General features: G+C 35.7%; 1 protein-coding gene and 1 long non-coding RNA gene across 4 annotated transcripts in view; one reads left to right on the top strand and one right to left on the bottom strand.

Moving 5' to 3' along the window:
• The first annotated feature begins 4,558 nt into the window (after positions 1-4,558).
• Positions 4,559-6,550, top strand: LOC123880289. The gene is made up of 2 exons (XR_006799201.1): positions 4,559-6,425; positions 6,458-6,550. It is a non-coding gene; the product is annotated as an uncharacterized LOC123880289 (long non-coding RNA).
• Positions 6,420-14,215, bottom strand: part of LOC123880268 — a 47,735-nt gene continuing 39,939 nt past the window's right edge. For all 3 annotated transcript variants that reach the window (XM_045928307.1, XM_045928309.1, XM_045928308.1), the window contains 4 exons: positions 13,774-13,935; positions 10,289-10,444; positions 8,170-8,269; positions 6,420-7,405 (listed from right to left, as the gene is read on the bottom strand). In XM_045928307.1, the coding sequence (XP_045784263.1) occupies positions 7,307-7,405; positions 8,170-8,269; positions 10,289-10,444; positions 13,774-13,935 (517 nt within the window). In that variant the 3' untranslated portion in view covers positions 6,420-7,306. The remainder of the gene's footprint in view (positions 7,406-8,169; positions 8,270-10,288; positions 10,445-13,773; positions 13,936-14,215) is intronic.

Here is a 14,215-nt window from a genome sequence, read left to right as displayed (position 1 = left end):
CTGTATTGAACCAAAAACACTTACGCTCACTGCGCTCGCGCTTTTTTATTGTTGTATTTTATCTCACTGTCAAATTGAAAGGCGAAATTCCACTAACCAGGTAATTAGCCCATAAAGTTGAGCGAATGTTTTTTTCCTCATGACAGGATTCAGTTCCGGCCCTAATAAAACCTCTCCCGCAATCGATTCCTGGCTACGGCCATAGTATTGATACTGTGAAGGTGGAATTACAAATTAAATGTAATTTTAAGTTGAAATGAGAAGATTGTATGCATGAAATGTATAACATTTTGCTTTACAACACTAAGAGTTTTTAAAAGCTATTTAAATAAATAAATCTTTTATTTAAAACCACATTGCAAACACAGTTCACCAATCAAGATACGGCAACATACAGAGAAAAAATACAAAACTTATAAATAAACTGAAATATCTAAATAGGCTTTCCATGCATTTCAGAGAGAACCACCGCCTATTTGTTCAAATACTTCAAATTTTCAAATTTCTTCAAATCTAAACCCCGTATTTTTGATGGTGGTAGCCTGTAAATCAAAAAGAGCCAGGTGGCAACCCTACTTCGACCTAGACAGAATGAAAAATTGTTTTCATTACTCGGTATGCCTACTGCCATAGTGTGACAGAAAGTGTGACGGTAGTTGTGACCTCTGATTGGCCGACTCTCTTTCACTATTTGCTAAAATTGATGATTGCAACAACAATTTTTTCTTTTTTGTAATCGAAAACAGAACACGGACGTCAAACAGGTTGACTAATTGCAATCATTTCTGACCGGCTAACATTGTTCCGCTAGTGGCTCAAACTCACTGTCGCAGCAAGAACATGGTAAATTCAGCCAATCACAGCAATTTGAAATTTGGTTATCACAAATGTACCGATCTAGGAACCGAGAATGCACGAACCAGGGCAGATAGAGATAAGAACAATAATATCATACGTAGGAAATCGACGGGGGATCGTTGGCAACGATAGCCTTAAATTGCATTGTAAATAAATGACAATATATTTTACAATGTTTTAATGTGAATGAATGAGTGCCATGAATACTTAAATATGGTTGCCGTAGTATTTAGTTACCTTCGCCTGGGATAGTAAGGGTGCATATTATAAGGGTGTAACAGATGAGAGCGGATGGACGAGGAAGGTGGAGGACCATCTGTGGTGGCGCGTTTTTGACAGTGGACGCAAACGGACTATTATTGCTACGTATGAATTACAACGCTGATGACGTGTATTTTAAATGCGCTATTATATTTATATACTGTCTATTAATATAGAAGTAGCACAAAATATTTTAATTATTTACAACTCCACACTCCTAGATTTGCCCCAGCTTTTTAGTCAATTTTTCGCTAGAATTTGTAGTCATTAGTATAACTATGAATAAAACTAATAACTGTCATTAGTAGAAATATGAATAAAATTGTATTACTGAGAAATATTATAACGTTTATATTAAACGCGAACTTATTACTCTTATAAAAGTTTATTTTTTGTATTAGTTAAGAAATATTAGTAGATAAGTTTATTATTCTAAATTAATTAATAGGAGTGTAAATATTTTGAGAAGAACTAGATTCATTAGAATGATAAAATCGTGTACCTAAACGTGACCTAAATGAATAGGTATTTTTAGTTTGTACTGAATAAGCTGTAATATGTATTGCCGAAGAAGGATTGATATCTGATTTTGTAGTAACTGCACAAAGAGGGAATATAAAGTCTAATAGAGAAAGTGTTTCGTAAAACTTATTACTGTCTAATCTAATGACTGCACCAAATCATGTGCACGTCGGATGGAGCCGAGAATACTGGCTGCATTTCCGCACGGAACAGCCGAGCTGACTCTTTGAGCAAAAATGAGCGAGAATATTATTGATGAGGCAATTAAACACGGTGATAAATAAAGTTCTAATTAAAATAGCTTAATTCAACATTAATTCTTTGTGTAGTTGCATATAAAAACATGTCTGAGTATGGACTAAGAGCAAGCACGTGCCAGACCTTGGTTATTTTATAAAAGCTGATTCTTTCTCTACGTATTGTCCCCAACACAGGGAGGGATCCGCGACTATGAAGTTTGGCATATCTATATTAATAAATAAAATTGGAGTGTCTGTCTGTAATTTCGAAATAACTACCACATATTAAGGTCATATGGTTATTTGAACGATACCATAACTGAATCACATGTTTTTAAAATTTTTGTCTGTCTGTCTGTCTGTCTGTCTGTCTGTCTGTCTGTCTGTCTGTCTGTCTGTCTGTTTGAAAAGGATAATCTTCGGAACGGCTGAACCGATTTTAACGGAATTTTCACATACATGTAGAGGATTGACCAGGGTGTAACATAGGCTACTTTATTAACCGACTTTCAAGAAGGGAGTTGTGTTTTTTACCTATGTATACCGAAATCTCCGAGATTTCTGAACCGATTTGCGTCATTTCTTTTTTAATCGATAGAGGAACTTTGCGACATTGTTTCATAAAAAATTTGGATTCCAACTCCTCAATCCTGATGCTGCAGGGGATCTGACCAATCCACGCGGGCGAAGCTGCGGGCATCAGCTAGTTATGAAGTATGAACAATCAGCGACCTCTTTATTATAATGTCGACATTAATGAACCTTTGCTAGGCGTTATTTTGTAGAGAGCGTTTTTGACAACCATCGTGAGCCATGACACTCTCTCCATACTCTATCCTCTCTTTGGTACGTAATCCCGTACAAAACAGAGAGATCGCCATACTAACATGATAAGTTAGTATAGCGCTCTCTCTGTTACGTGAAGCCAAACAGAGGGGGCACTATATTAACTTCATCCGCGGATAGGGAATAACTGTATATCTACTTCGTTATATAAAGGCCGCTACGTCATGGCCACACTTCTATACCAGGCAATCAAACTTTACAAGGAGCATTTTGTAAAAAGAAAGCAAAGAACCTTAATCTATGGTGGGCAAAGTACCGCAAATATCATATTATTATGATTAATTTATTCAATTGTACACGTATTTTTGTGCTTAGTATAAAATTAAAATATGTAATTCACTTGTTGGTCAATAAAATCTTTAGATCAATTGTACTCGTATTATTTGTGAATCTTCCGACGGTAGTATATAAGTCGGCACAAAAAATAACTGCCAAGTACCTACGTAGGTACTTGTATAATGTCTATTTCAGTACCTAATAGACACACCCACCCGTTAGCGTACAGTCTACGCAGGATACATACTTACGAGTCCATCAGCGAGGTAAGTAGTTCGCTAACTAGTGAGTAACACTATGATAGCCATGTAGATTATTTGACATTGGTTGGTTCTACATTACTGTCTCATATTTACTTAAAAAAATTCTTACAAAACCTTTAATAAATTAAAAGTAAACGTCAAATAAGCATGGTGGCTAACATTCAGTGTTGATCACTGAGTAAGTGAATCAGCCCGCTGGCGTGAGGGAAAAGTACTAGGTAAATAAAACAACATTTGCCATTGATAAAATATGTAAGGTGTTTCAGAATTTTTACACAATAGCAATTGGTCAAATAGATAGTTGGTCGGCATTTAAGACCGTTAAAAAGTAATTAGGTAGTTCGATTTATCTAAGTATACCGACCTAGATGTATAATATATTATAAAATGAAAGTCTAGGGTCAGTTGTAAACACCGACTTTGCACTGCTCCACAACTATGCACTGCCTCCACTCGCGGTTATGATGGTAGATAGGCTATGGTCTCCCATTGATAATGAAGTCAAAGTCAAAGTCAAAAGTCAAAATCATTTATTCAAAGTACAATTGTACTCTTTTTGATGGTCGAAATTGTTAACTTTGTACGATATAGATGAGAGTACCAGAAAGAGTTTTGTAGTTTGTACCTATAGCTGTACGAGCTTACATAAACGGATGGTGAATTTTTTTTAAATGTCTAGTGTGGTGATGATGCAGAGAGGTGGTGACATAGATTCAGCCCTATTATATGTAGGTCTTGTAGGTATGTCATTTGATTAGTCTCAATAAGTAGCTGTTAGATAAACGGATGTTTGGATGGTCGGTGGATTGGTAGGTCAGGCATTTGTGGTGTCGTGTCGGGACCCCAGGTATCAGGACCATAAGTACAAGGAAAAAACTTTGAGCATTTTAAACGGGATCTTTAAAAAACGTAAATGCACGCAAATAAAGTCGCATCAATGAGCTTATAAATAATAATTGGTATTATATAGGTATTTCGATTAAGATATTAAGAGGGGTCTCTCCGTCACTCGCTTCATACAAACGTAGTTCCAATTTCATTTGAATATTAAGCGACCAAAGTCCATGAAATTTTGCAGACATATTCTAGAAACTAATATCTATGTCTGTGATTTTCCAGATTTCTGTTAAAATATTCGGTTTCAAAGTTACGCGGTCTTAAAAATTTACATACAAATCTTTGAGCCCCTGTAATTTTAAAACTACATATTTTTAGAAAAATCTAAAACACCACAGACACAGTTATTAGTTTCTAGAATATGTCTGCAAAATTTCATTGACTTAGGTTGCTTAATATTCAAATGAAATTGGAACTACGATTGTATGAAACGAGTGGAAACGAGTGACGGAGAGAGCCCTCTTAAGTTGTGCCCGGTAAAAAAGAGAAAAATCCAAGGAAAAATCTGTGAATTTGAAAATCCTCTGACAAAGAATTGACCAACTTCTAAAATGACATACAAGGATAAATGTAAATTATTTTTTCAATAAGTATACTTATACGTAAAAATATGCATAATTATTTTGAATAAAAGAATTTGCATCAGCATTTTGGTATTTCTGCTTTATTTTATGGTGAAGAGCACTCATCAAGAAATATAGTTTTATTACCTACTTACAGCGGGTTTAACCCTTTCAATACGTATAGGTAATTATATAATTACACATAACATTTATTTATGAAACACATATCTACGGTAAATAGCAATTAAATTAAATATAGTGTAAGTTTATTCTACCAACATATATTTTTAATGTGAATACATTTTAAAATTAATTTAAAAATATATTTTGATTCATTTTAATTTTTTAATATTAATATTTTTTTGCGTTTTAAGTCCGTCTGTATGATACACGTAACATCAAAATTAGTTCCTATCTACTTTAAATATAATATGATTATTTAAATGACATGATCCCAGAATTTGTCAGAGTTTTAATTATAAGTGGAATCAATTTTCCTTAAAAGTCAAAACATAACTAGTTCTTTCAAATAGCTAGATAGACATTCATACATATATATAATATATATTAAAAAATTTGTTAAAATGCATCCTTCGTTTATATTCATACTAAAATTGTGCGAAGAAGTGTAGAAAGATATGTTTATATCATTTGTTCATACCTTCATATATAAATAAAATTATTCTTAGGTAGGTATTCGTAGAATTCCACTTTCCGATGTGTAAATATTTTATAAATTACTAAACTATTTTATAATAAATGTATTGAACCTAATGTTCAGTATCGTTATGCTGTTTTTCATAATCTGTACATAGCATCATTTCCCTTGTGCTTTAATTTAATATTTTGTAAAGATATAGGTACAATTTGGATAAAATTTTTAAAGCGTACATTACGAGTATGTTAAGATAAAAATATACATCAAAATAACACCTCAGAATTCTACATAGTTTGATTTTTATATAATATAACAATATTCTTATAATATTTCTTTTAATATTAATATATAATACTTTTAATTACAGAGATCCATTGCAGCAATTGACGTTCATAATTCAAAGTGAATATAATTGTTTCGCTACAAACAGTATAATAAACTATGTATTCCTGTAATTTCCAATTTAAACATGGCACATAGAATTTTTCTAATTAAATTTTGTCACCAAATTCTTAAAAGTCATATGATCGATAGAATTATACGTATATATCTCTATAGGCCGCACAAAGTTATCTAACTATAACCTCACTGTATATAAAGGTTACATGTTTTAGCACGCAGCCCAAGGTGCTGTGCTTAATATACGAGTACGTAGACAGACAAAATACTGGAGGCGTTTACGTCATTAACAGTCAGTCAAAACGTCTCGTAATATCTTACTGCTTTATATACAAGTAAAAATTTATACTCTAGCTAGTGTTGTCAGTGTTGGTGTTAAGCGGTTATTCGAATGAATATAGCGGTGATTTGATTAGTTGATATTTTTTAAAATAGTTCATTGATAATTTAGCCGAACACTTGTTTGACTAATGCGTTATTCAGTTCAAGGTGTGTTTTTATACACTGGATGTGATAACTGTCGAAAAAAAATTTAAACATGTTATTTTTAATTCCTTGCAGTCACAGCATGATGCCAAGAAAATAATTTCTCGGGGGACTTGAGTCGTTAGTGTTTAAACGGAGTGCATGGGAGCGCGGATGCGTGCGAGGGCGCGTAAATTCAAATGTACGTAGACTGTTCAGTGGCCTAGCGTCTGTTAGTGACAATTTCCAGCTTTAACATAACATGTAATAATAAAATCAAGTCTTTACCCTTGTTTATTTTTCCTATGTACCACAAAATAAGGATTTGAAATACTGACTGAATACTCCAGCACTACGAAGACGCCAAGACCCGAGTGCCCAAACTCGTGTCGTAATCTCGCATAGTTTTGAGTCTCTAATATTTCAAGTCGCAGTCATACGTCGCGTCGGGCAATATCAATGCTTACAATAAGTATTAACACAAGTTGACACAAGTTACAATTGGCTGGGACATTCTCAACAATATTCGCAAGTATTTGTGTAAACTATGTCCCGCTTTGATTGTGGAAATGACAGTGTGCGGACTTGGTCATGCTAAATGTGTAGTTGTTGATAACGGTAATAGTAATCAAAACATTCACTCAACTTTACACAACAATCAAAGAAGTAATAGTTTACTCTACGATAGCTTACCGATAAGAGACATTTAATATCTAGAAGTAAAATCAAGCCAGAGTCATTGCATAAAATCTACTTGCACTAGTTAATAGTGTCCTTTTCTTTGTAAGCGTGTAACATGAAGTGTTTAGACACACTGACGTGGGGATATAGCTGTGGCATTATCACTTTGCCCCGGATTTCCTCTGCATACGAAAAGGTTATAGATAATTACTTGAAATAGATTTCTTGTAGCACTCATGCGACGATCGTTTAAAGTAAATGATTACGTATGAAGTGTATAATAAAGTTTGGGGTGCCGAAATGCCTCGTCAAATAAAGCGGTGACAGGAGGTTTCCCGTCAAACGTCGGGCCTCGCCGGTATGGCGAAGGGGTAGCGATTATTCCTTAGGCTGGACCTTTCCTCCGTCGTTCTTCCCAGGGGTAGCGGGTGTGCCCTCCTCCTTGAAAAGTGGGTTCTTCACTTCCATATCGCCAGTCTAAAATCATGATACATAAATTCATTAGACCATTTCTAAGATGGTAGACCATGGTATAAACCCCTCTCGTACTGATACGAAACCCATGCTCAGTAAGGAGCCGGCGATGGGTTGAGATGATGATGATGATAAGTGTGGATACGTTAAATAAACCAATAGAGAACTGAGTGTTCCCTGTTGGTTTACTTCTTTATTTAAATCTTTAACGGCCTATACTTAATTTTATAATTATAGGTATATTTTATTTTATATACCGCTTTAGGGGTTCACAGTCCACAATAGTACTAAAAATAGGTACTAACTGATGCCTGCGACTTCATTCAATCCCGTAAAACAATTCGATTTTCCGCTATTAAAGTAACTTATACAAAAAATTGCGTCCATTTATTGCTTTGTTGCGACGTGATTGAAGGACAAACCAACAACTATACAACCTAATAAACCAACACATAAAGACGCTTTCGCTTTTACTATGGGTGTGTGTGTAGCGTAGACGGGTAGTGATGAACTAGCTTTAGCTTCGCATATTCATGAACGTGGAAAAGGTTTGAATATTTTTGTATGGTACCTGTCATAGCTACAAGTCTACCCATTTTGAAAAAAACCTCGTGTTAGCGGCCAGTGATTTAACGTATTTCTGAGTCGATCGACGGAGTAAGTGGTCACTTAGTTTACCGATTGACCATCAAAATGAGGGTTTTTCAAAATGGCGAACTCGTAGGTATCCCAACTAGGTTCAATGTCCATTTGCTGTAGGAACTTACGGTAGCAAAGCCAGGGCACTCGTACACGGTGTAGTCTCCTTCCTCGTTCTCTTCTTCGGACTCCGGGTCAGATACAGAGGCGTTGCGATCCATGCCGTTCCTTAAATTAAGAAACAGTGAGGTATACTAATTAATGCATTATATTATGTCTCTTCTCTACTCGTAATTAGTATAAAACAAAGTCGCAATCCGCTTTTGTCTGTGTATTCGATTATTAATTACGAGCTTCTTCGTCCGCGTGGACTACATAAATTTCAATCCCCTGTTTATACCCCCTTAGGGTATGAACTTTCAAAAATCCTTTTTTCATCCGTACAGTTATAGTTTGAGCTGAGCTTGATAGATCAGACAGTCAGTCAGATTTTCCTTTTATATATTCACTAGAGGATGCCCGCGGCTTCGCCCGCCTGGATTTCGGGTTTTTAAATCCCGCAGGAACTCTTTGATTTTCCGGGATAAAAAGTAGCCTATGTCCTTCCCCGGGATGTAGCCCATGTCTGTACCAAATTTCATCAAAATCGGTTCAGCGGTTGGGCCGTGAAAACGTAGCAGACAGACAGACAGACAGACACACCTTCGCATTTATAATATTAAGTACTAGAGGATGCCCGCGACTTCGTCCGCGTGGTCCAGTCTAAGAATCCCGCGGGAACTGTTTGTTTTTCCGGGATAAAAAGTAGCATATGTCCTTCCCCGGAATGTATCCTAAGTCTATACTAAATTTCATTAAAATCGGTTCAGTGGTTAAGCCGTGAAAGCGTAGCAGACAGACAGGCAGACACACTTTCACATTTATAATATTAAGTATGGATGGATATTTACTTTTAGGCTGCAGGATATGCTATGTAGGATGTATGTTTAAGATACATTTGAAAACGATTTAAAACGGTGCCCGAAAACCTATCCGCGAAGTTAGTAAGTACAACGCACTCTCTGTTACGTAATATCATACAAAAACTCAGAAAGCGCTATACAAAGTTCATTCCGCGGATAAGTTACTATAATGAGTTAGTATAACGCTCTCTCTGTTACGTTTACCACATGGTGGTGTGGAAATGAGTTATTTAGCCAAAACGAGTGTTGGAGTGGGCTTTGTGGCGCTCGTTCGCTGAAACTATTGACTCTACAAAAAAAGGTGACTACACAAATTGTAGGAAATTGTCTCTAGTTTAATTGTTACATAGCCATTTTTATCGTAAAATGAGTGGGAAAGAAGTTATCGTGAAAAAACTGTTTTTGGGCGCCATTTTTTTCAAGATGGCGGTGCGAGCGGCAAAGGTACGAGGTGGCAAAATAAAAATTCGGAAAGAGCACATCGAAATCTATAAAACCACCGATTTGCATAACCTTCTGAAAACTTTCCAGATAAGCCCCTTTTTGACGACCAAATTACTGGGCTAAGAGATAAATTGACGTTTCTAAAAAAGTTTACTAAACTTAAAACTAACTTAAACCTAAGTCCTACTAGCATTCTTTTCTTAGAAAAATATTAGTGCGTGATTTTATAAAAAACTCATGGGGATAACTCAAAAACAACTTTTTGTAGCTAAGTGTTTCTGAGGGTGAGATCTATAAACCGCACTCAGACTTTGCTTAGACTTAAGCCAGAGTTAAAACGAGACAGATGTATATCTCTCACATAAATCTGTCTCGTTTAAAGTGCGCTTTATAAATCTCACCCTTCAATTCCAATGCCACGCGGTTGAAGTCGCGGGCATCATCTAGTAATATATCATATCAACCATTGGATACGTTTGTAAAGCACAAGGCGCCATGAAAGTGATCATCATAAATAGCCTTTAGAAGGTTCATTGCTTTAATAAACTCTCGATCAATAGGGAAGTGAGTCACTGTCATGTTTAAGTGTGTTTACTTAGACCCCGTTACATGGCAAGTGGTTAAATTTACGTTACCGTTACCGTTAAATTTTGACCACCAATAAAAGCAAAGTAGACTAGCGCACAAGTTCATACCTCCATGATTGTTGAAGCGTTGCGAAGACCAATAATAAATAATTAATCTATGCTTACTTCACACAACCAAATAGATCTACGAATCAGTCATTAGTGCAAAGATATAGGGTCGAAACAAACTGAATTTGAATGTGCCAATAAATTACCTTTCCATAGCTATAATTTGTTGCTTCTGGTGCTGATAGTGATACATATGTGCCGATTGTGCTAGCTTGCGATCTCCGGAGGTGTCCACGTTAGGACCAGTGACGCCGTATGCGGGGTAGTCTACATCAGCAGCAGCTTTTGCCTTCTTCGATAAACTGTTAAGGATTGCGAATAAATTAAAAAAACTAAATTTTAAGCTTATTTCGCGGTTTAACGACATTTTTATAGATAACGGGTACCTACATACAGTGGTGTTTTTTAACTGGCGATATTTCGACTCAGTTTGCACGAGTCGTGGTCATGGCAGCTCGAATTTCATCTCTCGCAGTCCCGTCGTGATCACGATTCATGCAAATACAACGCCAAGTTCATCGTAGTATGTACCCGTTATCTATAATATAAAATTAAAAAAGCCGTGAGGTGGTGCGGTACTCGAAACGAAGCTTCTTACCCACTGTGTATAAAATCTTATATGTATATAGCACTATATACACCCAGGTTTAATACCTAAGTATATATGTAGTGCGCGCAAAACATGTACGTCCGATCAGAAGTTGTAAAATGGTGGTTTGCGCAGATCATCGACTTAGAAATAAATTAATACACAAGTCAAGATCTGTTTTTGGTTTTTGTACAATGCGCGGTCATATGGCTCGTATTTATTCAAATTGGATACTAAGACTTGTTACACCATATCTATTCTGTCTCTCATACTCTATGGCCAACAATACGCGCTACTGTTTACTCTACGTCGTGATCATTCATTTACGGTTCTTTCCCCATCCCGAACCCCCGTGACGAAGCTTCTCTTCAAAAATATTCGTGGCCCAAAAACTCGAGCGACTATTGCTGTCACAATAGTAGCTCGCGCTATTGTTCATTGCTAAAGCGACTGACCACCTAAAAGCAACCATCCCGTATTTGCTTGAGTGACAGAGCGATTGCACAAGCCACTGCTGAGTGCGGTAATGGGAACATAGTGTAGACCGAACTCGCGTCTTTATACTGGGTGTTTGGTAATTAGTATATAAAGACGACACGTACCCATGCTACTTTGATCTGATAAATACAATGCTGAAGTATAATGATGAAATAAAATCATAAAAATTTCCATACAAAACTTGAAAAAAAAATTATGGCAAAGTTCTCACTGAGATCGCTGGCCTTGGCCTATCTAAAGATAGCCAACAATCTCAGTGGCTTAGGGCACGTTAGGGTCATGAAAACTTGGACATAAAAAAAAAAATTGTATGGAAATTTTTATAATTTTATTTAGTCATTTTTTTCAGCATTGGATTTATCAGATCAAAGTAGCATGGGTACGTGTCGTCATTATATACTAATTACCAAACACCCTGTAGATGCGAAAGCTACTACAAGAAGCCAGAAGATTCTTTGCCCTGAGCAAAGAATCTATATTTTTCATTTAATTAATCACCCTTAAGGTCCAAACCTGTGGGTCGAACGCATTTGCGCTGTGCTGCGCGACGCGACACGACATAGCAGCCCCTTGCTCCATACAAACTCAATCATATAAACCAATTTTTGCGCAGCCTAGCTCAAGTGCGTTGGGACCTTAAGTGAAATTTGAAACAAAATCCTTTTTAATTAATTTTATATTAGCTGATGCCCGCGGCTTAATTCGTTTGGATTTATTTTTCTAAAAAAAAGTCGTCTTTTAGAATGCAAGATATTTTTGTGTCAAACTTCGCCAAGATCGGATCACCGTCTGAGCCATGAAAAGGTAAAAGACAAACGGACGCACTTTGTGTGTATAAATAATGTAACAAAAGATTTTATACTATTGTGCCTACTCTCGCAATTTTTCATTAATCTCTGCCAGCCAGTGAAGCGAACGTATTCTTGAAACCTGGAAATTTTATTTTTTGGATATTGGTCTTTGGGATTGTGCTTCATTGCAATCTCATTTGTTGGCGATTTTGTATAAAAAAACCAAGTACCTACCATGCACTAGGTATAGGCGACTATAACTCCGATACTAAAGCTAATTTCATAAACTGGACCCTTTCAAGTAAAGATTTTTATATAAACATATGAGGAAGATCCTGCCATTCGCACAATTAAAATGTCATAAGCCTACGTTGTCATATTAGTTTACAATTTGAATTTCGCGGGCAGACTCTTCTCATGCCCCTTAACGCTATAAAAGCTTCACACTGCGAGGCGTGCTACTCGTAGAAGCTGTCTAATATGTAATATAGCGTGTTTCATTTTTCTTTGCATTACAAATCGTACTTACACAAATAGGTATTAGCTTTTTCGATATTAGTTATTGTTACAGTTTGTCAGTATATAACTGTTAAGTTATGTTAAAAAAAATTCGTTATATCGATATCTTTATATCGATTAATTGCCGTCACCTTACGATTAATAAATAATTATTATTATTAACCGTAGCCGACCTTTGTCTCTTTAATTGTACCCATGTTACGAACAAGGGCGTGTCTTCTACTTTGCATAGTAGATATGTAGGTACCTTTCCAATGAAAAGCTATTTATTTTCTGGTAATATTATAAGACTGGCCATGACATCAGCGTTATTAAACTGAAAATATGGTTTTTAATACAAGTTCATATTTTGTTTTAACAACTATGGAGATCTTAGGTATACCAGTTTATCGCTTCTCACGAAAGGAAATTCAAGAAGAGATAAGTTTTAAATGTGCAATAATTTTTTTTTTCACTTTTATTTAATAAAGCTATTCAATTTTTCTCTTCTAAAATATGAATAAATATAATAAATGCACGATTCAGTTCAATTATGTTATATATTGAGTGCTGTTCTGAAAAAGGCAATTTATTTGTCTGTGACTTCACTTGTTGAGAAGTCAAATAGGGCTTGTGATTTGCGTGTTAGAGATATGATTCAAAATCTATCCTAATAACATTAAATACCTATTTAAAAAAAAGTTACGCATTTAAAGTTAAGCTGTCATAAAACACATGCCCTACCTAATAGTAATTTCATCTTCAACGGAGAAGCATACACGACTCACAGCTCCCATTATTTTATTTAAAAGTTAATAGTTTTTATTATTAACGAGTAAAAATGACATCTTGTATATTTTAAATATCATTAAATAAAAAAGGATAAATACATTATATATATCACACGAAAGTTTTGTATTATTTAATTTAATTTTTAATTATTTCTACGCTCTATGAGCGAGAACGTATTTTGGTACGTACGTCATGTGATATGAAGGTAAATAGCATGTCTCGGTTAAAATGCCATAGTTCAAAATATATCAAACTAGATAATGCCCGCGACGTTAAAGTCCGGTTTTTAAAATCCCATACTAATTCCTTGATTTTCCGGGACAAAAAATGTATATACAGGTTGTCAACTATATCTATATAAAGAATCACGCCGATTCGTTGCTCCGTTACAGCGTGATTAAAGGATAAACAAACACACTTTCACATTAATAGTACGGGTAGTAATGGGTAGTGATTTACTTACGTGTACCATCCGAAAGCTAAGCCTATGATCGCCACAGTCAGGGCAGCACCAACAGCGGCAAGGAGGGCAATGCTATATATGGACTCCCCGGGGTCTGGTGTAGGCGTCTCCAGGATATGGATATGGTGTGGCTTAGCTGTACCTTTGACATCCTCGTGTGTGCTGTTTGTGATAGACATATACAAGCAATATTATCATGGGCCGAAATTCAAAAGTGCGATGACGTGATGTTGTATAGTCAAAAACTTGCGGGGGGATCCGCGTTGTGTATTTTATTGTAAAACAAAGCAAGATGCCTTACGGCTTGAAATATTGCATTGCAGTTTCGAAATTAGGCCCTTACTTGTGACAAAATATGTTGTACCTACTTAGGTACTTAATAAACATATTTTAATAACTTGTTTTCAAGCAGCTTTGTCCATTTTTCTTTATTTTTCTAGAC

Source organism: Maniola jurtina, chromosome Z, assembly GCF_905333055.1.
Source record: "Maniola jurtina chromosome Z, ilManJurt1.1, whole genome shotgun sequence".
Lineage (NCBI taxonomy): Eukaryota > Metazoa > Arthropoda > Insecta > Lepidoptera > Nymphalidae > Maniola > Maniola jurtina.
The sequence above is the reverse complement of the archived record's forward strand: the minus strand, read 5'-3'. Positions and strand labels throughout refer to the sequence as shown.